This window comes from Parambassis ranga, chromosome 21 (assembly GCF_900634625.1).
Source record: "Parambassis ranga chromosome 21, fParRan2.1, whole genome shotgun sequence".
NCBI lineage: Eukaryota > Metazoa > Chordata > Actinopteri > Ambassidae > Parambassis > Parambassis ranga.
Genome location: NC_041041.1, coordinates 14,457,028 through 14,482,640, shown reverse-complemented (window position 1 = coordinate 14,482,640; position 25,613 = coordinate 14,457,028). Strand labels below are relative to the sequence as shown.

Below are 25,613 nucleotides of genomic sequence, written 5' to 3'. Positions count from 1 at the left end.
AAGGTTGCTTTGTATTGGCTGCTTCTGTTTGTAAATAAAGACACTGTGCTGCCTGTGATGCCAATCATTCAATTCTATTAGAAGACTCAATAGAAAATACTGGAAATATTTTTATTAAAATAGCATCTTCACCTCAAATTAATAATGCACATCCTGACATGATATTTCACAAACACGGTGATGAGCTTGAATAAACATATTAACGATGCTGTAACAGTCTTTCTAAAAGATTGTCCATACCCGCAGTGTGCTGCATGAACAGTAAACAGGGTGCTGGTATGCCACTGTTGAATGAGGACAACACATCCAGTGGAAAACTTCAGAAAGCTGATCTCCAAAGAGAAAAGAAACTGATAAAAACACAAATGCAAAGATGCACAATGTGCACAGTTTTGCAGGTTTCTTATGATTTAAATAGCAAATGCACAAATTCACAACAAAAAAAAAACGGCAGGCTGGATTTTCTCAAAAAGTTGTTGCCGTCCTGATTCAGGCTTGTCCATCAGTCACAGAAACTCCAGTAAGAAGGGTCTTACCGATAAAGCAGCTCCAACACAAGGTAACACAGAGTTGTAGGTCATCTCTGTTTCTTTAAAAGACACCATTTCCAAGAGTGCATGACTGTGCCGTGTTTGTCAAAGAGCTTCTCTTTGAGAAGTCTTAACATCGTGGAGTGTGTGTGGTGGTAAAGCTGGCCTCAGTTGTGTCTGGGTCTTCCTTTCTTCATGCGGGCAGCTTTGGGTTTGGGGATGTACTGGTTGTTGGCCTGGTGCTCCAGTTCTCTGCTGAAGTACTGGATAGTTTTGTTCAAACCTTCCTCCAGGGGAACCTGCAAACACAACACAATGAAACACATTACCGTACATACAAAAATGTCCTCCTCAAAGCACTACACTGAGCATGTTACACATACCACCGGCTCCCAGCCGAGCATCATCTTGGCTTTTCGGATATCTGGTCTTCTCCTCTGTGGGTCATCCTGGGCCTCTGGAAGGAACTGGATCTGGCTTCGGCTTACTGTGTGCGCATGTGTCACACGTGTAGAGAGAGTACATGGTTATTCTCTTCACTCATACTTTGTTGCAATGGCTTTGTGTGTATAATCAGCAACATTAGCTCTAACCAGTCATTTTCTGTGTCTGACAGCTGCAGAAATTTCATTCAGAAAAAAAACATCACAACATTCAATCAAAGTTTTAAATCCTTTGTACTAATACACAAACGTATATTCATTGATCCAGCAAAGTCTACTTTGGCCTTGGTCAATGTTAGACAGGGAATGAAGGATATTTGTGACGTCTTGTGTGAATACTGCAGTGGTGGCAAAATACAGTCGGAAAATTTTAATAATAGGCAATATGCAATCAGATTATAATATAGATTATATAATTTGAAATCCATTTAAAAACTTTTAAAAAGTTTAACTATTGTTACCTCCTACACTAACATTGGAAATATTTCAGCAGTAAAATAACACTAAGCCCCCTTTCACACAGCCTTGAATACACCTAGCTGTTCTTTGTGAAAGAAACCAGAGGCTGAAGGCTTTAGATTTTGTTGGAGGTGGTAGCAAAGGTAGTAACAACACCGAAATGTCCACTGTCTGAAACAACAAGCTGGCTGAGAACGGTAGCTATCATAGGAATGAGTCAAAAACAGGTGAAATGTGCATCAAAATGTTTAAACATGGTATTATGGTTTGGAAACCAAGCTGAAGACAATATGAAAGTTGACACAGAGAGATGTGTCTTACCAACGAGACTTTTGATGAGACGAGCAAACTCCAATATAGTGTGTTCTTCTGGGTTCCCCTGCAAGCAGATTCCATTACACATTAAAAAGACTCACAGCCTAATTGTGTGTCATTCTCCATTCTGCAGTCAAGTATGATGAACTCACCAGATTGACTGGACTGCTAATGTTACTGTTCATTAGTAACACAAGGCCGTTCACCAGATCACTGAAAGACAAATCAGACACAGGAGCACTCTGTAATTTTACTTTGTATGAGGGACATTTGGTGAGGACTGACCTTCCCCACAGACATTTGTTTAATCAGAACATAAAGGATGACCCAGCATTGGGTAAGCATTGCTTTTCTATTTACCACAGCGTCATGGTGGAACAAAAACCTCCAAGGCCAGATAAGACATGCAAGTTCAAACACAATGCTTATTTCTCCTTGTCATTAAAATGTGAGTACAGCTGCCTGTGACAAACTGTGAAGTCTGCTCCAACTTTTTTCAAGCAACAAGACTGTATAACACCTGATCTCTGTGTCTTAGATAACTCTGACCGATTGTTGACTCTGACACATTTTGCACAAGGGTTAATTTTCAAATTGCCCATTTTTGTTTTGTACTTATATTTCATATTTCCATTTCCTGTAAATAATGTCTTTTTAGTGTTTGTTAGTATGTTTAGTATGCATGTTGCTGCTGCAATAGCGATGTTTGCCAGCTTGGGTTGAGTAAAGTACTTCTATTCTATGTTTACATGCAGTCTGTCATGACAGTTAGATAACAGCCAGCAGGTAATTAATTAGACTCCAGCTGACTGCCTGCATTGTTTTTTAAAAATTGGTAACAGTAAGGAGAGAGTGTTGTAACATCAAACAGTCCCCAGCGCCCAGCCAGTGCTATAAGAACCAATTCCCTCACATGGTTTCAGGCAGTTTTATCAGCAGCTGCTGGTTTTGCTGCTCCTGGCTTTGCTCCAGCTGAGTTTAGGTTTCCTGCTGATTTTCATTTAAACATTGTGAATATGAAGCATCGTTGAGCATGTGTGGACTAACCCTATGTTTATTAGCTACACCTCCCTCAAATGCATGCAGACTTCACACCAGGTCTTGCTGCAATAAGGCCCAATATCAACAATGCATTTAAAACCGCCTCAGAATAAAGTCACTGTCACATACTTCAGTAGTCTACTACAGCTAAAATACATTCATTATTTACACATTTCCTATAACTCACTGTGCACATTAGTTAGCTTTGGTTATTTTAATTACTACCTGTCACTCATTGTTTTCAGTTTGGAAGACTCAAGAATGAGCATGCGCCACTTCTATAAAATAACTGGATGTATATTACTTTACTGATCACTTTAATTAGGACTGAAAAAAATAATGCTTTGTTTGGTATTTATAATTAATTTGCAATAGTTGCCTTTTCTCTGTTGATCATTTAATTCCTAATTACACCAAAAAGAAAGAAAAGAAAGAAAAATTCACAGCATGGAAGAAGACCATTTGTGGGCATGGCATGTGGTCAATTTGCATTGAAGTCATTAAATGGGTTAGCAAAACTCTTCTGAACTTGATCATTTAAATTCAGAGGGAGTGAAGCTATCACCATGTGGAGGGAATACTTTTACATGTAAGCAATAGAGAATATTAAGTGAATATACTCAGATTTTCTTCAAATTACACTATGCAGAGCTCACCTGCAGACTGTTTATACAGCATTAATGTCACACAGGGCAGCAGGTAAATGCTTTGAGGAGATAGGACAGGTTCAAATGCTCTGCTTCTCTGAATTAATCTCATAAATACCTACACACAAACAGATAAATAGTCTTTGAACTTGCAACATGCTCCTTTTTCTGAACCTAACTTTGCTTTTAGATCAAAGTCAATGTAAGAATCTACCTCCAAACATATGCTGCAAATATTTTAAACACCACTTTTCTCTGTGAAGAAAAGTCACTCATTTAAAAGGGACGCTTCAAAATCCAATATTTATACAATTTCCTGTGGCTTGCTGTGCGATTCATCCATCTAACAATGATGTCAGAAATGATTGAGGTCTGCATCTCCAAACCTCACACAAAGACAATTAGGATAGATAAAAACTGCTGCAGTGCACAGGAAGGTTACAAATACATGACGGCCATTTTTGATTTTGATATTGTCTGTTGTCTGTTGCAGGATGCTGTTTACATAAGAATGTGACTAAATTATAGTGATTCTAAAATGAACAAAAGGGTTTGGATTACTGTTGGAGAGCTCCAATAAAATGAACAGAAAAATAAGCTCAGACAAGCTGTCATTTCTGTCATTTTCTGCCTCCTGACTGCTCTTTGTGTGAGTTTCAACTCCACCAATCGCAAAGCGACCGGGGAACAGTGAAGTGAAGACAACATGTTATTTAAGGTTAATAGGTGTTTTTTCCCCCAGACAACCGTACAATTCCAGGTTTAAACACACGAACATGGTTCAAAGCTGAATGTGTGTGCTGATTGGTTCAGATCACATCCAACTGTTTTAAGACTGCTAAGTTTAGTTTGATGCTAAACTGTTGATTTCACCTGATCTCTAACTGTACACATCTAATAGTTTTAGTTATTTAATAAATAACTAACATGTAATGAAGTGTATCATAGTGTCCATCTTACCTTACATATTGAAATGCTCTTGTCTGGGAACCAGTACCGTACACCTGGGGAAAAAAAACCCAACATGAACAAATTATCCTTTGTGCAGGATAAACACAGTGACATTGTAACATGTCAAGACAAAGGTTATTATTTGTTAACATGTGTCAAATTAAAAGATGTCTGATCAGCAAAATCTGTCTTTTCCCCACTTTCTTTCTGTCTCTACTGCAGCTAAAGCAAAGTATCAAAAATGTCACATTTTCTTTAAACTTCTGTTAAATCAAATACTAAATGTAAGTGTAATTAAAAAGGCATCTTAGAGACAATAAAATGTCTGAAATTCATTTCAAAAATGAGATTAAATGCAACAGCAGAAATTCTCATCCTGATCATCTAAATCACACACTTTTGTGTGTTTTTTAAAATGAAAATGCAGCAATGCGTACAGTGAGAGCTTCTCCCTGTAGAGCCTGTAGGATGAAGTTACTGACAACACGTCCGTCGTTCATGTGCATTCTGGAGCCAAACGTGTTAAAGATCCTTGCCACCCTCACCTCTACTCCTTCCTGTGCAGAAAAAAAAAATCAGACCACACACACATAGAAATGATGTAAAAACGCTTTGGCTCCTCAGTGTACGTTTCTTTTCAGCTTGCCAAATTAAAAAGAGCACTTACACTAACGAAGGACCACTATTTTACTGTATGTTCCTCTAGCTGTTTTGTGAACATTGACAGTCAGAGCATTAGTGACCTGTCCTCTGCAGTGTGTTCGAGAGTGAAAGAGGAAGAGAAGGTGAACAGGTACAGCCTGGTCTCTGGCACATAATGTCTCTAAGATATTTTAAATAAAGTCAGAGCACAGCTGCAGAAGATCCTTGGTTGACAAAGCTCACCACAACTATGATGGAACATTAAAACGGTGCAGCAGTAACTTATGTCTTGTCTACTCATACTTAAAATTTTAATCTATTTTCTACATAAATTATGTCACTAATTATTTTCAAGTGAGAATGTATCATAGAAAAATAAGCCGACCCACTGCCAAACATTCTGTAAAACATCTGACACGCACCATCAAAGATCAAATGAGGCCAACACTGACTGATTTCACACAAAATGAAAACAAAGAAGAAAACTCCATGACCTTAAAGTCTGCTTTATGCACCAATACATACTCTTATGATGCTCTATGAATAAAAACATGGAAATTATGTAGATTCTCTTGACAATCTGGGACATGAAATTCAATGGGTACAAACTGCACGTATATCCAGTGTGGTGAGGGAAAAGGACACAATGAGGACAACATGATGAGGAGTTCTTGGAAACTGTGCATGCGTTTCCTTACATAAATACCAGCCTGCACAGGTATACTTGGAAAGGTTGCTTTTCTTCAGACATTTAAACACATTACGGTCTTCACGCTCTCAGAACACTTACTGTAAACACTATAAGGACTGCCAGCAGCAGATTACAACAACAACAACAGCTACCTTTTATTTACTATTTATTTTAATTAGACTAACCTAATTCAATTCAGTGCTGTCTCAGAATCCAATAAATCTGTCAGACACCTGCTAAACCTGTTTGATTGTGTATTGAGCAGTATAGCTCAATACACTTTAGCTATAGCTTTGGTTTCTTTTAACCTGATTTGTTTTTGTATTTTGATTTATGTAAAGTAAGGCTGTAGGCATGTGAACCTGCTCCCTGCCACATAGAAGTGCATTGATCACCTGAACATATTTCTTCCCCCAATGTTGCCACTCACCACATCTTCTGGGTCGATTCCTGTTCATGCTCAGTGTTACAGGCTCCCTGTACCATCTTCCCATTAACTAAACTTGCATATATTCATTCACTCCCGCTGCAGGCTAAAGGATTCAAAAGCTTCTGTCAGTTGCATGGAGGATATATTGTATGTCTGTGTATGGCAACAGTGTCTCTATGCTTGAACTTCAGGAAAGCTTCAATAAAGCTTGAGTAATATTACTACTGGAACTTTAGTTAAATTAATAATGCGCTACTGTCTAACACTGGCCATTAGTTGGCATCAGTGTACCGACACATTTATGATGCTGGGGCTGTGCTAGGCTGTTGTTACCTGGTCTTTGATGAGACCCTACAAAAGTTTTTAAACTGTGAGCATACTGCATTTAAAAAAAATAGTAAGCCTCTCCTGCTAGCTAAATTTTGTACAATGTTTGCTCTACCCCTGTGTGGTGTGTTCGACCTCTGACAGTCTAGAAAAAAAATTATACTACTACTGCTTATGCTTTACAAAAACTTACAGTGCTCCAGCCCTTTGAGGCTGGTGTATTACACTCTCAACTACACAGGCATTTCACAAAGAACTTAAACATTGTGCATAATTTAGAAGTAAGGGAACTTAGGGATTTAATTAACACATCAGCATTTGTTGCTCCAGCCAATAAGACAAGCTGAGCATGTCAAACTATTCAATCTCATTAGTTAAAGGGAAAAAGTTGCAAAACTCTGGGGGGACAGGGATCAAACTTAAACTGTACTGATGCAAAATGCAGAGCATGGCGCAATGATTCTAGAATGAGTCTTATATTAATTAAATTCAAATTTATTGGGTTCAGATTACTAGATCATTTCTAAAAATCCTCCAAGTTAACTGTATGATTAATATTTAAACAATGCATCAATGTTACCCCCTTTAAATACACATGCCTAAATGCTTGACAGAATTACAGACGTACAGAATCTGTCGGTTGGATTAAGAACACCAGGTTCACAAATGCTATAAAACTAGAGCTGAATTCAACAATGAAATCAATCCACAGCTGTGTGAGAGTTTCTCAGAGACGTAGAAAAACTATCTGACCGTGACATTTGTCTTTTACCTGTGGATGAATATGTATCATCCTGAGCTATGCAAATCTGCTGCGGTAAAGCTGCTTGTGAGAGAATCAATGAAAATGTATAAGTGCAATGGCGTTGCATCTGTCGTGCAAACTATGACTAATGACAGTGTTTGCAAAAACCTAACTGCGCTGTGTGTCTTCTTGCAGTCAAATGACGCAATTCTCGGTTCTTTCAATTCTCTATCCAAGGCCAGGTTGCGGGGGCAGCAGTCTCAGCTGGCTCAGTGGTAGGTTGTTTAATACCCGGAAGGTTGGCGATTCGACCCCAGCTCCTCCTCCCTAGTCAGTTGTGTGTCCTTGGGCAAGGCACAGTAGGACAGTGCACTCACTGGTGTATCAATGCGTATGAATGAATTGGCGGAGAGAGGTGCACCAGAGACACCTCTCTGCCACAGTGTGAATGTGGTGAATGAATAATGCATCTCAATGTAAGCGCTTTGAGTGCCTGCCCAACAGAGCAGAAAAGCGCAATATAAGACCAATGCATTATTATTATTATTAGCAGACACATCATCGGACACCTCTTCTAGCTCGTTCATCTGGTGTGCCTAGGCAGCTATTCACCAAAAAAGATCTCAAAAGCACATTCACACAGAAGAGAAGGCTTATTGTTCTTCCTGTATGTCCAGCATACATAACAGAGACAGCAATTCACCAAACACATACAGGCACATGGCACATCCACTTGTGAAGTGCATTCCCGTCCTAAAAGCTTTACTTCATGTCATTGTACAACAAAAAGCCTACTGCTGTATATTTAGCTTTTTTGTCTTCATGTTTCTTTTCAGCCTGAGAAGCAGGTAATGCCTTTTCATCTGCTGCACAGTGCCACACTCATTACTTTTTAAATGTTAATGAATTTTGATTACATGACTGGGCAATAGATGTAACATGCGATATACTCCTTGGTCGGCACAAATGACTGACAGCTGGATTCTGAAAGACGGCCGTTTCCAAGAATTCTCCCATTAAGTGTGAACCAAAAATAATGAGGTGCTGAGGAGACGAGGCAAATAAATAAATATCACCTGCCTGAAGGAAATGCACGATAAGTCATCATATCTGATCATCAAAGGCTGCTGTAACTCAAGTCATTTTCAGAAAGCTCCAACTAAAACCATCCAGGCTTCACTGAATTTTCATTACAAAACATTATACAAGATTTGTTTACATTGCCTTCAGTGATCCCAAACGATCCTCTCAATAACAGCCACCTAGCTTAAGGGGTTGCACATCATATGTCAGTAGTGATACAGTGATGGTACCTGTTTCATGTAGGCATAACACATAGTCTCTGCAACACGCTTCCCCTCGTCATAACATGCTCGAGGACCAATCGGGTTCACATGGCCCCAGTACTCCTCATTTTGGGGGTGCACCTCAGGATCTGAAAGAAAAATATTTTGAGAATTCAATTTTAAGCACATAGAGTGCTTAAAAAATGTGTTTTACATCTTACATATCTCTGCTTGCTATACATTTTATCGAAAGCTACTTGATGGGTTAATAAAAATACATTTTTGCTTACATATTATATCGCTATATACGATTTCTCTGTCTAGCCATGAAGTATGAGACCACAAAAAGAAGAAACATGTATAGATGATGGGGGGCATTTTTCCTACCTCCATAAACCTCAGATGTAGAGGCTAGTAGAAGCCTTGCACCCACACGTTTAGCCAGACCTAAAAAACAAACAACACAGTGAAGACAGGCTTCCTGTGCAAGACACACAGGAGATCAAAAGTATGGGTAAACTGCCTGGGGTTCTGTGGGTTAAATTGAAGAAGAAATAATATTATAGTGATCAGAAATATGATAAGAAAAAATATGTATATATAATCTCTAAAACTACTTGCCAAGCATGTTGAGAGTGCCAATGGTGTTGGTCTTGAGCGTTTTGATGGGATTGTACATGTAGTTAGGAGGAGAAGCAGGAGATGCCAGATGATAGATCTGATCCACTGTGAAGAGCAGGAACAATAAATCATGCTGCCATGAAATGCACACCTGGGTCAACAAAATGAGTCGCTCTGTATTAAAAATAATAATAATAATAATAGCACATCAATATTACATCAAACAGTGACTTACAAAGGATATTTAATTTACAGTTGGCAGTGTGCACCAACAACCAAAGCAGAAACCTTGAGTACTAAAAAAAGAAGCAAAAAAACTGCAGTTCTACAAATGGCCACTTGATGCTAACTCTAAAAGTGAGTCAGGCATCCAAATTAAAATACCAACATCACAGAAATAAACAGCTTTCATTTGTCTAAAAAACTTAAAGATAATAGGGATTTCTGCACAGCCAAGATGTTGGACTACTGTTTGGACTATATTTTATATATTAAAACATACCAACAAGGTATTGGTTCCTTTGAAATGCAAATCATTTAGTTTAAGTGAATCAAGGCTACCTATGTGGCTTTCTGCTATGTTTGACAATTGCACATTGCTTTCTATAGTGTAAAGTAATGAAATCAAACACCACCCCCACCCCCACCCCGTCACCACCTTGACCAACTGATTTTCTGGGGAACACTGCTACTGTACATGGTCATTCGTTTCTTTTCTATGCCTTTAGCAGAAGAAGCTCACAAAACTCCATCAAAGCTTGAAAGAACATCTTGCGTACTTGAAAATACAGGTCCAACACATGACCTATGCGCTTAACCTCGCAACAAGGTCTAATTGCTCTGTATGTCTTCAATTGGTTCTCCTCCTTTTACCCTCCCTGACCCATTCTCTGGCAAACATTCACCATTCATTCACCTTCCAATTTCTAAATCACACCCTCTTTCCTCTTCAGGGTGAATACCATCGCCCATTAAAGAGCGGACCTCCGGACCCAAGCGTCAGTTTTGCTTTTATAGATTGCTCCATTTTCTTGTGTCAAAATGTCTATTGAAGTACTTGATTGTTCAGTATTTTTTAATCTCAGGCCCTATTTTACCGTCTTTTTTGTGTCACATTATTTACACGGTAGGACCATGTGACAGAATAAAAGAACCCTCTATGATATCGCGCAGAGGCCTCTCCAGATTTTTTTTTCTGGCCAAAGCAGTGAAGGACTACTGCAGCAGAATAAGCACAAGAACTGTGAATAACTGTTGACACTGTAGCCATTTTGTCGATGTTGTTTATAGTGATTTTGATCAAAGACTCATTCCAAAACACATTGTCCCTACTACTCATACATACCCCCAAATAATTAGGGGGAAAAACCAAGGTTCCAAATACCAAAAGGACCTATTAATTCCCTAAAAACACTGGCATCCCTGTCATTACCATGCTAAGCCAAGCAGCATGACGCTGCTTACAGTTTTGTCAGATTTATATGTTTATGTGAAACACTGGATTTATTTTTCAGCTGCTGAAACATATGTTTAATGTATATTGTGCCTGGGAGATACCAGCCATAAAATCAGTGATCATGCATCATATTATTGTAATGGAACTATCCAAGGTCTTCCTACCAACTGAAGTTCTTCTCTCCCTTAACTGTCGTGACAGTTCAAGGCAGACAACCCCATGTGGTATTCACATAAAGTCAGTAACTTCAACAGATAATTATGCAGTTAGTCTGTGTTACCTCAGAAATCAATCTTCACTGCCAATGCAGCTTATACAGGATTTTATACAACTTCTCCCCACACTCTCCTTTATCTGTAGTGTCTTGAGCTTAACAGCTCAACAGTGTATATGACACATGGGGCCGTATTCACAGAGATTCTTAGCACTAAGCGTTTCCCCTAGTGGTGAAATTCCCCTTATAATAATTAACACTAAATCCTAGTAATGATAAAAGTGATTTACAAAACATCTTAGGCCCTTTCAAAGAGGTCTTTAGGTGAAAAACTGTTAAGAGTAGAGATGAGGACTTTTAAGAGGTTTAACAGTTCCTTACACACAGAGGACATGGTGGATCAACAGAGAGGAGAAACGCTCTCTAAACTATGATTCACAGTGAGCTATTGAGCTACAGATGCCCAAAGAATTGTGACTTTTTTAGCTCTTTATTTTGTTTATTTATTTTACAGAATAGGTCCATAACACAACATCAATGAAAAGCTGAAATCTGTCATTATTAAATAAATAAATAAACCCATGATAATATTTATAATAATATTTAGATAAAACAATGTTTATGCTTCAAGTAAAGTTTGTTTAAAATATGTGCATATAGCCATCACCTGTAAGAGCAGATTCCATTTATGTGCAGCAATCTCCCACCTCATCAGAGACTACAGATATACCATCGCTTTTCACACTCTTCACTTGTACACAGAACCACTTGTCCTCTTATGTCTGTCTCTTGGATTGTACCATAATAACAGGGCTGAATTTTGCTTGTAGAATGTTTTTCTCTCGTCAGCTAATGATGCTAAGAGTGAGCATTGCTCCTCTGTCCAGTTTGGTTTACGCAGGTAAATCTGCATCAACCATCGCCTCTATTTAACAGACAGCAATCACAGAAAGTTGATCATCACCATGTTGTTTGTGTTCATGATCACATCATCATTTGAGACTACAAGACTTCATGTCACTGTCCATCCCTGCTGTTTATATTATTAGGAATGTATTCCCATGTTTTTCCTGTCAACCAATCACATCTCCTAAAACATTGCATCACACTTAGCAACGAGGTCAACCACACCTCCTCACTAAGATCAAACTTTCAGTCTGCTCCTTTCTCAGTCGGTCTGAGAATGTTCTTAAATCACCTCTAAGATGAGAGTCCTTACTAAGATTTTTAGAATCTTTGTGAAAACAGCCCCAGGTGTCCTTGAGCAATTTTAAGCACACTGTTGGGAACTGTTATTGTAAGTATAGGAGATTTTCAACAACAGGTTAAGATCAACAGGAGTGCAAACACTAAAGTATCAAAGCAGCATTTTTAAAGTAAACCTGCATCAGTTCATGTTTTTGACAAGCCCCTATAGATATAAACCCCCGATGACACACAGTGATACAAGAAGCATCTGTTTGTCATCAGCTACTGCCTGATCAGAATAGATCAAAGCAAAGGGCAGCATGTGTAACAAACCGTATCCTTTCACAAAAAGCTATTCAATACAGGAAAGGTGTCTTCTCATACACTATGTTGCTAAATAACAGGTAGTACAGATACAGTGAGCAATTTTCTGTTATTATATTTGTGTGGATCTGGTTTCACACTGGAGGTTTAGCCAGGATTTAATCCCAGATGTAGCAATGTCAAAGAGTTCTCTTAGTATGTTGCTTAACAGCCCATTTCCACAGCCTCTGGTAGGTTTGCATAAAACTCGAATGTTTGCATTTATATGGAAAATTATTACGTGTGCTCACGTAATAATGTAAGAAAAAAGATCTTTAATATCAGACCTTTAATATTCTGTCGAGCTAAATGCATTTTCCAATGGCTGCTTTGACAAACAGATGCTTTGTTCAGAAGCACAGACTTACTGTTTGCTTTCAATGGGGTGTCCCATTATCACAGCTACTGTAAAGAGGATTATTTTTTCAGTTAAACTGATGACCTCACAATAATAATTACATAAAGGCTATGTGGAATACACTTCTAAGAAGAATTTTAGCATTCTCTGGAAATGAAATGACTGTGATACTGTCACAAATAATATTATCAATTATAATTTATAGACATTAGCCCACTATCCATTAAATATAAATTTCAATTTGAAATGTCTTTTGAAGACTACTGTATTAATCTGTGCTACCATAATTTTGTCATTATTTGAATTTAGATCTTCTGTACTCCCCTGTAATGCCAGCATTTTTACCTTGATCTGGAAAAGCTGATGATCCAGCACTGATAAGTGTTAAGTAGTATTAAGTAAGAAAAAAAAGACACTTTGCTTTCAACATTTAGTTTTTCACCTTCAATATAGAGGGGCTCCACCACATCATGATTGATGAGCTCAAAATTTTCATGGCCGATCCAATGCTCCACATTCCTTTTTCTCCCAGTGAAGAAGTTGTCCACCACAGTCACTTCATGGCCATCCATCATCAGTTTATCAGTCAAGTGGGAACCCACAAAACCAGCCCCTCCTGTAATCTAGCAGAAGAATACATGTGTTTGATAACAGCACTAACAGCAATATCAGGTTATATATATATATATATATAGGGGTCCTCTCAAGGGCATATTACCTTTCAATGTGTATTAAGTAAATACAAAACTTATACCGTCTTTTCCGGACTATAGGTCACACCGGAGTAAAATCACTACGTTTTAGGCATAACGTTGCATCTTGAATTCCTCTTAAGTGGTGCGGCTGCAGGGCATTGAGAGTGAGACACACGCATTTCAGCAAGTCCTCACGCGGAGAAATTATTAGCTTCACCGCACAGAAATTCCTATAAACAACCCGTAAATGAGTCAACAGCGACTACTGTGCGCTATAGCTGTCTGGAATTTGCGACCTATCAGCTGAGGCTCAGCTGCAAGCACTTGTTCCATGAACGTGCACGTCACCTATGCTCAGAATGCAAAGTGTGGACAACTGGAGGTGGAAGAGACCTGTCAGGAGAGGGACAGAACAGCTGCCATTACATTTGTAATGGAACGTCAGGACACACGGCTAACTAATTCTATATTTTTTCATATATAAGCCGCATCTGAGTATAAGTTGCATACCCAGCCAAAGGATGAAAAAAAGTGCATCTTATAGTCTGGAAAATACGGTATTACATTTGTGTTATGCTTAAGAGTCTGGCTCCAAAAATTACCAACTAAAGGCCAATTTTGGTTAACAAGGGAGTGGGAGCACCTCAGATCACAAGCTTTCTGCTCACATGCTTATCACCCAAGAACTTAACAGCTGTAACCTCCCACAGGAAGCACTGAAACATATTTATTTACACTCTTTGGGACAAATAAGGGGAGAGAACAACCTGCAGTTGAACTCTGATATTTATTACTAATTTGTTTGTTTTTCCTATTTACCATTTATTTTAAAGACAAAAAAATGCACAGAGATGTTATGAGCCTGCAAAGGTATTCAGATTCAGAATACTTTATTTGTCCCCAAGGGGCAATTTTGACAGTCAACCGCATGAGCAGTGACCCAACATTTCTTCTGAAGGATTAAGTTGCTGATTGCGACACATACATTCAGCACAATCACATGCTGACATTGACATTTGATTTGATTACAGTACACATGGTATATTCCACCAGCTTGGGATTTTGTCATTCCATCTTCCAACAGACATGTGTGTCCAGGTCAGAAAGATAAAATAAACAAAAGCTGCGTATATATTAGCTCATTATAATGTCTGAAAAGTGCTTTACTGCATATGTGGTGCCATGTCACCTCCCTTTTATCCTCTGTACACTCTCACATCTCCTGGTGCCAAGCCAGAAGCACAACCATTCCTTTTCAAGGCACAGCAGCAGAAAGCACTGATTGTGTTTGGTGTTATTTTTCAAGGCCACTGCACTTTCTGTTATTCCTATTATGGCTCTTCCCATACCTCCTAACCACAGCAAATTGTGTTTCAGCTCATATTTAGTAGCCATAATTCTTCTGTACCTTCTAGAGTCAGTATTCAACCTTTATGACCTTCTACAGACAAGCTAATTGAAAATTTCATGACATGACGCGACATGCACTTACATGTCCTTCAATTCCGGTTGTACAATGCTTTCTGTCTTCACAGGTGCTGTAGCATAGGTGAATCTTTTTCTCTTTCAACTAAGGCTCTTTCATTTGTGACATGTCAGTGTGTTCACTAAGAAGTACATGTACAAATAGAGATCCCTTTCAGTCATTCATAAATAAATAAGTATGAGTTATTATATCTGTGGATTAGTCAAAGGTCATGCTCAGAGTATGTTAAACTGGAGTTAATCTGGAGATTCTGAAGGAATGTTTTACAACGTTTGAAGCAAGTGTTTTAAAAGAGTTTTATTGCTGTCCTTTAATTGGTTTGATAGTTTTAATGCTCCAATGGTGCAATGGTGCTTGTGAGAGAAACAAATTATGCTTTCTGGTTCACTTCTTAAGAACTTATCCATCCTTCCAAAATGCTTTTAGAATCACATCAGTCTGTGGTTTGGTGTAATCAAAAGTTAGTAACTCAGTATGAGAACAATACAAAGCACTTTATGTAGCTAAAAGTTACATTTATAAAAGTGTTTGCATGCTGCTTGTGTGTTTTTAGGATTTGTGTCAGTCTCAGCTGAGTGGGCTGTGGATTCATTTAGATCCCTTTTGTTCCAATAATAATACAGCACGTCAAAAAATGAGTGTGCTTGATTGTCTGGGATTACTAAACATGTCTCAGAATGTTGTTAAACCTGGATCGAAGTGGTGGACAAATGAAGTGACACTGCTGTCATCAAACAGAAGCCTCCCACATACTACACATCTTAAGACACATGTACATATCAACCACCTGTGCATGTTCCACAGATCAGATTCTTTTGCTTAGGGTTTATTCTGGGTGTTGCTCATAATAACTTGAGATTATAACCCAAGTATGATATAAGAATGTGAATGGATTTTAATAAATAAATGTTTGTCACATACCAAAATTCTTTTCCGATCCTTCTCTGATAGAAATTTCACTGGTGGGTATTTCTGAGAAAAACTGAAATAGAGAAGGAAAACCAGTTAGAGATAAAAATCTGTATAAAAAATGAATAATGTTTAGGAGCAAACTGAAAAGTCAGGTGGCATCAGCTGGGGCTTCCTTTATAGCTAAGCCTGGACTGAAACTTTTCCTTACAATCACATGCATATAATATAAAAAGTTCCATTTAAAGGGTCTTGTAATCCTGTATATATATGAATACACATCAACATAATTAGTGGTCACCCTGCTGGTTTGCATAACAAAAAGGGATTAATCATCATTGTAAAACATCTGCTAAATGGAAGGCGAATATGCAACTCAGCACAGCATCATCGTATTTCTTCTAGTGCTGGTCCACATGCAAATATTAGTGCCATGTTCACATATAATAATATTATTATGTCCCTATACAGTGAGGGGCTGATACCAAATTTCAGTGGCAGACATTTCTGACCATGTCTCTAACAGACTGTGTATAAAAGAGGGGATACAGACCTTTGTTCCAGATCACGAATCTTTTCTACAAGAGGAGCAACAGCCTACAAGAGCAGAGAGACATATGAACTGAAAACATAAATCAGTGCTTAGTAAATATAAATCCTGATGTGTCTACCGTGTTACCACAACAACATGTAAAGGTCACTCGATTTTTGGTTATATTGGCATAATGATCATGAATCTGTGTGTCATCTTTTTTTGTGCAGCTCTAAGTTGAACATTTGTTGACCCTTCGATAAGTAACTGGTGTGTGAACACTGGCCTTTTTAAGTAACCAATCAGACAGATCAGCTGATTGTTGCTGAAAGTTGCTGTGATTAATTTAGACCCTTGCAATAATACCTATTTACATGTATTGCTGCTTTTAAAATACATGAATACTCTCTGATTACACACTTGACTAAAAAAGGACTGAACAGCCTTTCTGTATGCAGAAAGTCTCTCATGCAATAATTTCAGTTTACAAATAACTACTTTCAAAAGAGCTTTTTGAAACTGAATTCAATTGTTTTGCAAGAGACTGAAAGCTTATTAATCTATGTTAAAACAGAAGCAACAGCAACAGAAAGAAACTGAACCCTATTTTAATTTCACGGTGTAAATAAATAAACTGGTCCAAACTACAGTATATCTTGTGCAATTATCATGATGTAAGCTCATAATTATTGTTTGCACATATAATTTCAAAGGAGAAAAACACTGACATGTAAGAGCTGCAGAATGTGATGGATTTCAGAGCCCAGCCAACTCTTTCAACTATAAGGTCAACCTGATAATAAACTGTAATTATTTTAGAGAGCACCTGCAATCTGTGATACGCACACACACTTTATGATTTGTGTTATGTAACTGACTTTTAAACTGTGTATATGCATGTTTGTGCATTTACTTTGTGTTACTAGATGTAATTAGTGAAGAACTAAATAATATATTGTATAAAATATGTATTATAGAAAACAAAGTAATTATACTGCATTACACTACATGGGCCTTCTTTGATCTGCTCACAAGGCTTTGTTGTGCAATAGGACTATTTACTTCTTACTATTAAAATATCTGGTGTGTATTTAGTGTATTAAAAAATACATCTTTTGAGAAATGCCAGCAGTGCTTCCTGTAACACCTGCAAAAGAAATAAGATTTTTTTGTGGAACTTACTTCATCAATTCTCTGCTTAATTTTCATTTCTCCGTGTTCTTGTATTGATCTATGAAGATAGAAAAACATATATACACAATATAATCAGCATAATCAAGCATGAATTAGCATAACATTTCATGACTTAAGTTCAGCTGTATTTTTGTGTTGACTTGGCATATCTACCACTGTCAGTGACACATTTGTCTTTACAATGTTTCGAGGTTTATATAAAGTCAACGAGAGCCGAATTTTTCACCATGCTGCTTTTCCCCCCTGTATGTACTACATACTCTGGCTGCCTGAAAGAAGCTGTATTACACTGTTTTTGGGTATAAAAACAGCTTAATTATAATCTACGGTAGTTTACTTTTGATATTATATATGCAAATAAATCTGAATGCCCACAAATGTACAAAGGAAGCATTTGTCATGTCAGACAGGAAGTACATGCTGGTAGCTGAGCTGCACAGGTGCTTGTCAAGATAATAAACCAGATAAAGCTGCATAACACCAAGAACCAGAATGGCTCATACCAATTCAGAGCACACTTATAATGTGGTAAACAACATCATGAGACACTCCACTCCTCCCACAAAATGAGACTCATGGAGCACTATAGCCATGAGTAATCCTGCTGTCTGTGCCTGGAGACGCCTCTAAATTCTGTATCCAGTTTGACAGACCTACTAATCTGACAGGTTTGAATTTTTACCTTTACAAGAATAAAATATCAATGGAACTGTGCAGTGGGAAAACAAATTAAAATATGTTTTCATTGATTCACCTTATAGTCACTTTGGATGATTTTTATCAACAAGTGCACCCTGTCAAACTCTAACCTCCCTTCTTGGGGAGGTTAGAGATTGACAGGGTGCACTTTCTTCTGCTAGTGTCAGAAATTCCCTTTTTCTAAACTTCTGTACCTGGAAAGCAGTTGAGCCAATCAGCACAGAGCCACATCCTGTGGTTTACAGGGCTGTATACATGCGTTACTCTACACATTTGACTTAATCGTAGAATAACTATATGTTTAAATGGATCACTGTACCTCATGTTGGTAAATGTTCCCCAAACAGCTGAAAGACAAAAACAAGAACACTTGTCACAAAAATGGCAACATCATAAACACAGTGTAAATTAGTGTAAAAAACAGTGTAGCATTCACAGAGCAAAACGGTGAGGGTAATAAACCACAACTTTGCTGGTTGACAAAGGGATGGAAAAACAGCAGATATGGGTCATGTTCTTCCTACCTGATTTACTAGACATCTACTCTATTCAACTATTTTTGGATTAATTACAATGAAAATCAAACTAGGTTAATAACAGAGACCACTAAATCAATAAAGACCTCAAAAAAAATCTGAACACTTTGCCAGGCCTTGGTATTGATCTTACCCGGCTTACTTTTTCTCAATATAAAAGGTAAGAAAAACTGGCAATGGCAATTTCACTTTAAAAGAGTACCAAGAAATTGATCAGTAAAAAGCTCCTGCCTTATATTTGAGCTATTGTGTGGAGAAACATCCTTTAATAACAAACACACAACAATCTATGCAAAAGTCATACAGAATAAGTAATAGGATCCAATGACGGTGTTAAGTGTGTAGAGCATCCATATGTCAGATACACAAGCTGAAAAGGAGACAAGGCCATCAGGCAATATTTGGACCAACACAACTTCAGGCATTAAAATTACACACAACTGTACAAAGAAAGGGGAAAGAAAAATTCCATCAAATAGACAGTTATGTCTGTGATGCAGAAAATAAATAGGTTTCACATGCTGCTAAAAATGCAGTGACATTTTTCCTATTTTGATAGGTTAATGAGCTTGAGTCTGAGGAGAAGACTGTAGGTTTTGGACTTGTGGGCTACCTGACTGTCTTTGGTAGCATGGTATGCTACATAATGCTGCACAACATGACTGGTCCAGAACAAAATGAACTTCAACGGAAAGGGTTAAAACAAGCTGCATACATGGTGTTTACATTTAAAATTTATGCATTTCATTGAAATTCCCATTCAAAAAAGTGTTTTTGCTTAAGGAAATACAAAAAAACTATTATAGCCTCTATACTGCAATAAGAAACTATTTTCAGTACTGATTGACCTGTTGTATTCATCACTTGTTTAGTCCTTAAAATGAAAAACAGGGGACAATGGCCATTAATCAATCAATTAATCAATCAATAAGGATGATGAATATATCTTTTGTTGCCATTACGTCTCTTACAATAGATCAGTTAATACCAATGCATTAATGATGTACTTTTCAGAATAATTTTTTGGAGCATGAATAAGTTATTTAGACAGAACTTTTCCTGTAGATGTTAAATACTGAAAACGTGTAATGTGACCGTACTAACATGGCTGAAACTGTGAAATGATTCATTAACACTCTCGAACAAAAACATTAACGTACTTACAGGCAATGTAGGCGATCAAAGCGAGGGCAAAAAGTAGCTTCATCATTCTTCTGTTTAAGCCTGATATCAGCCAGATGACTCGCTTCATCATCTGCTTAACGCAACAGGACCAGGAAACCACCCGTTCAAGTCAGGCTATAACATTTTAAATTATAATTGTTCATGTCCTCAGTGGAGTTCTGTCCGCGGCATGTCTTTTTTTAGGCAGCCTAGTAATGACTTGGCACCACTACTGCAAATAAAATGGAAATAGCTAAAAGCAGGACAGGGAAGCTAGCTGCTCCTGCTACGTCAACACCAAGCACCAGTTTACGTGGCTAGCAGCGTCCACACAGGTAGCAAACAAAGTAGCAGCCTGCACTGTAAACTATCAACATTCACAACTGAACCCAAACTTTTTCGCTGGCGCCATTTACGCCTGCACTAACAAAACAGTCATATTAGCTGCAAAACGTGTTCTTCTTTCTTAGACCGACACCTCACGGATGCATCAGTGAAGCACTGGTGACAACACAAACGGTTAGCTGTTAGCTCCACGTTAGCTATATTTGGCTAGCTAGCTACTAAACTGACAGCGTATTCTTCACGTCCATAGCTACAAGTTAAAAACCACAGACGCCCGTCTGACGTTTACATTCAGATGCTGAAAAGATATCACCCTCACTTAAACGGTTCACAAATGTACACATGACGGAGTTTGCTCCTCTCAGTTGGGCCGAGGAATACCAGATGAGCGATTACTCGGTGCTCGATTTAGTAGCCTGAACTTTCCTGACGTTTGTCTGACTTCACAAACGTCTAATTGTTTTAATTTTACTGTAACCTTAGTAACGGTTGATATTTGTAGCATTAATAGTATTATAGATGTAATATCGTGACAAATTATCGTTGTGTAGCTTTCAGGTCGTTAAATCATTGATTTCTAATCAATGGCTCATTCATGCCTCTTCTGTCCACCGTGGACAAACCTGCCTCGCTGATTTTCGTCTTTCATCCACTGTGCTTTGTTTGGCGCTGTCGACGATTTGTGATGCTGCTGAATTAAAAATATTATCTAACACGTTGTCCTCACTCAAGTGCATTAATCACACTGCATTGATTTGTTTATCATCTTTATAGTGTTCTTGGTTCCATCTGGCATTTTATAACATCATTTTCTGTGGCTATAGATTTAATCAGATAAATTAAAGTATATAAAATGTACATTAGAACAGATAAAGAAGAAAGAAAACAGTTGCATTTGAGAATAACAAGAATTTTTTTAAATTAAAAACCCTGCTTGGATAAACAATTAAAATTTGGCATTAATCATACATAATTATATTTTCACGTTAGTTCAATAGTTGTCCATTTTAATTAACTAAAGGGTGAGGCTTGTCAGTGACAGGCACGAAATGTATTAATGACTTGAAATAATAGCCTTTTTATTGAAACATTTCACAAACAGTGTTGTAAGTAACTGAGTTATCCATTTACTTTAATTATATTTGCCAGACCCAACATCATGATGACATGATCACAGAGACTATACGCAATATAAACACTCACTTTGAAAATGTTACAAAATACATTTAGGGCATTTTTCCAGTACTGCATAATAGGATGCAGGAAGTCCAGCTCTGTCCTGGGCTGTTCTCTGGACTCAGTGTGGGAGATGGGAGATGGGAGGGTCCTGGAAAAACCAACATCCATGTTGGACAATGAGTCCCACACTTCATACAGGACGCCCTGTCAGCACTGCTCCACCCTTGGTGTGTGAAGGAGAGATTTAGAAGTTCCTCCACCTGATCATGTGCAATATTCCTACAACCATACTCATTTATTTAATTAATGTCCTATGTATAGCTCTACAACTGCCTCTACCTCAACTCATCTGTGCAATATCTTATATGTTGATATGTGCAATATGGCATCATATGTGCAACTGGTACCATTATTCTGTACTGTCTACAGTAGTTACTTTTACACTGTATTCTATTCTTACTGTATTTAACTCTATTGTATATTTTATTGGTAGGTTACTTATATTGTTTTTGTATCATTGTTTCATCATTGTGGGACAAATATAGATATAATACAATACAAATACAGATACAAATATAGATTACAGTAGCACTGGCAGCAATGTAAAGTTATTATTTAACCCAGATTACTTTGTTATTATTTGTCATGTCAAAGCCAAGTCCAGTTGAAATTTAGTAAAAAAATGATCGAGTTAGTGTTGAGTCAGTGGAAGTGGAGTCAAAACCAGGACCTCCTGTTGCTCCTTTCAATCTGTTATTGATGTTGAAGGTTATTATATTATCAGCACACACCCTCTGATTTAACCGTGCTAACCCAAACAGACCTCATCAGAAACACCTTTTACACACACACACATATACACACACACACTGCTACAAGATAAACGAAGATGAGAAGGTGACCAAATTGATTTTTTTTCCATACCTGCTGATATGGTCTCTTGTGATATTTTGGTATTTAATAGATCACACTCAGCCTCCCAGATGATTGCTCTCTATTTATTATGGTGATTGACCATATCTTGGCACACATATAACCTCCTGGCAAACAAAGGGTGAATGTAATTTTAAATTACCTTGCAGTGCTGTCCTTTTCATCAAAAGTCAATAAACCTGATTTTAGTTCCAAATGAATGTTGAGCAAATGGTTTCTGAGATATCCCAAATTACTTATGGATGATGCAGAACATCATGTTGATGATAAATATGAAAAAAAATCCTTCATCATTGTGTGATTTAGTCTGACTGAAAATGTATTTTGCTCATAATTTGCTCGAGTCAAGTAAAACAGTTATGAATTTGAGGAAAGCACCAAAATATTACGTAAATATTTATTAGTTTTAGCTCACAGCAGGGGTCGGAAACAAGTAAAGTAAATAATCTGTCAATATTATCAATTTCCTCTCCTCCAAAAAGGGTGAAAATTGCTTCTATAAACCAATGGTACTATGACAGCACCAGGAAGAGTTTGACAGCACTATAATCAGTATTATGGGTCACATTAAAACAATACAGGAGAATGACAATGTACCAGGACTAATGGGATTTAAAAACCATGGGAAGAAGGTTTTATATGAATAAGCATGCTTTATAATGATGCTCCTGTCAAACACATAGTTAAGATTATGCATGCAGATCTGAGTATTTCACTGATGTAGTAGCAAAGCTTACGAGGGGAGCAGTCCACAGAAACAGAGAAAAGACACTGTGATCAGAGTTTGAAGTTCAGATATCATAGTGAAAAGAAAAGTGAGTGATGGCAAGAACAGAACAAAACTATAGCACTATAGCACTGAAAAATCCCAATAATCCATTATTTAGGCAGAGTAAAAGTATGTATTACATGAGTGTTAACAGTGTGTGAAGTTATCCTCACTGCCAGAAAAAAAGAAGACACATGTTCTGCACTGTAGCTTTTATTTTTGTACCATATTGACAATTGATGGGTTGCAATATGATGTGGTTCATATGCTCACAGGATTAATGTCATCCACACAATTTGTTGTCATCATACCATTTAATAGGTGTTGTTATTGCACATATATCCCATAACATAAAATAATAGAGACCTCTTCCACTAACTTAGAGACCAGAAGGCATTGTCATGCACTTGGTGTGATAGGGACACATTTAATCCTGATTTTGTTAGTAATCACTTGCATTTGTGGGGGTAAAAAACATGCTAGCATATCCAGTGTCCAGGTAACCCTCCCAGAAAATGAACAAGAAGTTTGAGAAGTTTGTAGAGTTCTGTATGTTCTGTAAACTGGTCATTATAGCAAGTATAAGGGTGATGCAGCAGAGGGCTTCCAATCACCCAAAAGCTTATTACATTGTTTCTAATACAAAATGTTTACTTAAAATTAAAATTACCAGACTTAATCTCAACAGTCTTAGTATTTTTCTCTTCAGAAATAACCCATCACAGAATGGACCAGTCAGAAGTGAAAATGCAACACGGCCGTGTGAAGATGACAGACCCCACTCCCACAGAATCAGACAACAGTGGAGAAGGACCCTACTATCCATATGAGAGGACTGACAAGTGATAACAGATATACATACATAATACATAAACCCCAGTAAATCTAGCAAACACATACTGAGTTGTGTTCCTTTCTAAGAGAGACATCACAATCACACACTATAATTTGCCCTTCCCGATGATGAACACGCGTTTGGAGGAAATGCAGGCAGATATGGAGGTTGAATCAGAATTTATCGACTCAGGGCAGTCCCTCGTGGCCATGTCACTTCATTTCCTGGGTGTTTGTGCTTAAAGATTGCACTGAAAATGAATGCTCTGGCACAGATCATTGATCATTTTCACCTGGCAATCAGCTGCCTACTGGCCTGGGACAGACCGTAATTACCTCAGTATACCACATGTCTTTTCCAGTTCTCTTAGATCAGAGTATCAGAGGTTAAACAAAGCACAATCATTTGAAAGGATTTTTAAATATATCCCTTATGGCATGTCAAGTAGGAGTATTTATTTTACAACAGAAAGTTTGGTACAGTCTGTGGAGCTGAAAAAAGAGAAGCAATTTTCAGCAAGTTTCATATCTTGTAATTGCAAGTTAAATTCCTTACAACGACATAGGTCTTATCATTTAACATCATCTCTTTTATCAGTGGGAGTGAACTACTGGATAAAAAAAACTAAATATCATCAGTAGAGTGACAAAAATCATTCTATTATCAAAGACATTTGTGAGGAGGATTTACAGTTTTTGTTTGACATGTTTAATATGGTTATATCATTGGCTGATAAAATCCCATCTGCCAGGGGAGATGTTTGATAAATGACCATCTGACAGCTGTTAACAATGGGGATTGACACAAAAGCAGTCATCACAGAGCTTCTGTGTTGTAATTTGTTTCCCTGTTGCATCAAGTAAAAACTCAATCAATATGTCGATATGACTGCTCTGACAGTTCTTCAGTGATTTGCGAGAAATAAAAGAAATAAACAGTGCGATGCTGAACTTTGTGGAGAAATCAAATTGATGAAACAAGTATTATCTCTGCCTGTAATGTAATGTGTTTTCAATTGGCAATTTAAACACTAGGTCTGTCATTTTGAATAGACATCTGTTATGTCTCTGCAGGATGAAACTTTAAAAGCGCCATCTTTTATCAGCAGTGGGATGTCAAAACATGGATATGTGGATGTTCCTTGTTTGTTGACTTGAAAGAAAGGTTTTGAGGTAACAGTCAAGGTAAAATTTGTTCATTTATACAGGACAACAAAAGAAAGCACAACACCAAGGACTAACATTAGCTCTATCAAACCAAAGGTCCAGAGTAAATAGCATAAAGCACACTAAATATTTGACTGTCCTCTGGCTGACCAGAACAGAATATCTGTGCATATGTGATTAGGCCATGGGACTGAAAAGACAGGACTGCTATTACCTTGCTACAGACTTTCACCCAGAAGTCTTGACCTTTTTGTCTTTCTTTCAATGAAGTGCTTCATGACTATTATAAACATCATTTCACTCAGTTTGAGTTAAGAATAAAAACCCAGGATCTGGTTTGAGTTGAAAGAAGGATAAAAGGTCATTGGTCGTCTGGGTGTTCACGCATAAAATTATGTTCTGTGTGAGACTCCTTAATACTTTTTTAAATGTATTTCAATGTACAATGTGCACATCCACATTAC

General features: G+C 37.6%; 1 protein-coding gene across 2 annotated transcripts; it reads right to left on the bottom strand.

Annotated features, from left to right (window-relative positions):
- Positions 1–137: 137 nt before the first annotated feature.
- uxs1 (UDP-glucuronate decarboxylase 1) lies at positions 138–20,848 on the bottom strand. 2 transcript variants are annotated; one of them, XM_028433766.1, is made up of 16 exons: positions 20,587–20,848; positions 19,923–20,013; positions 18,542–18,569; positions 17,512–17,560; positions 16,351–16,394; positions 15,810–15,870; positions 13,150–13,330; positions 9,129–9,233; positions 8,895–8,954; positions 8,535–8,656; positions 4,824–4,943; positions 4,396–4,439; positions 1,900–1,960; positions 1,754–1,811; positions 914–1,017; positions 138–829 (listed from the first exon to the last, which is right to left on the bottom strand). In XM_028433766.1, the coding sequence occupies exons 2-16, from the start codon at positions 20,011–20,013 to the stop codon at positions 698–700; spliced, it is 1,260 nt and encodes a 419-aa protein (XP_028289567.1). In that variant the 5' UTR covers positions 20,587–20,848; the 3' UTR covers positions 138–697. The 2 variants fall into 2 exon arrangements, with proteins under 2 accessions (XP_028289567.1, XP_028289566.1); XM_028433765.1 differs by having other exon boundaries at positions 19,923–20,057; positions 20,587–20,847.
- Positions 20,849–25,613: the final 4,765 nt, after the last annotated feature.

Bases quoted from the DNA above. Each gene is read 5' to 3' on its own strand.
- uxs1 (XM_028433766.1), bottom strand. From the start codon at position 20,013: ATGATGAAGCGAGTCATCTGGCTGATATCAGGCTTAAACAGAAGAATG. The intron at 16,395-17,511 runs GTAAGTTCCACA...CTGCTCTTGTAG, and splicing joins TTAAGCAGAGAATTGATGAA to GCTGTTGCTCCTCTTGTAGA. The intron at 13,331-15,809 runs GTATGTGACAAA...TTCTTCTGCTAG, and splicing joins AGGATCGGAAAAGAATTTTG to ATTACAGGAGGGGCTGGTTT.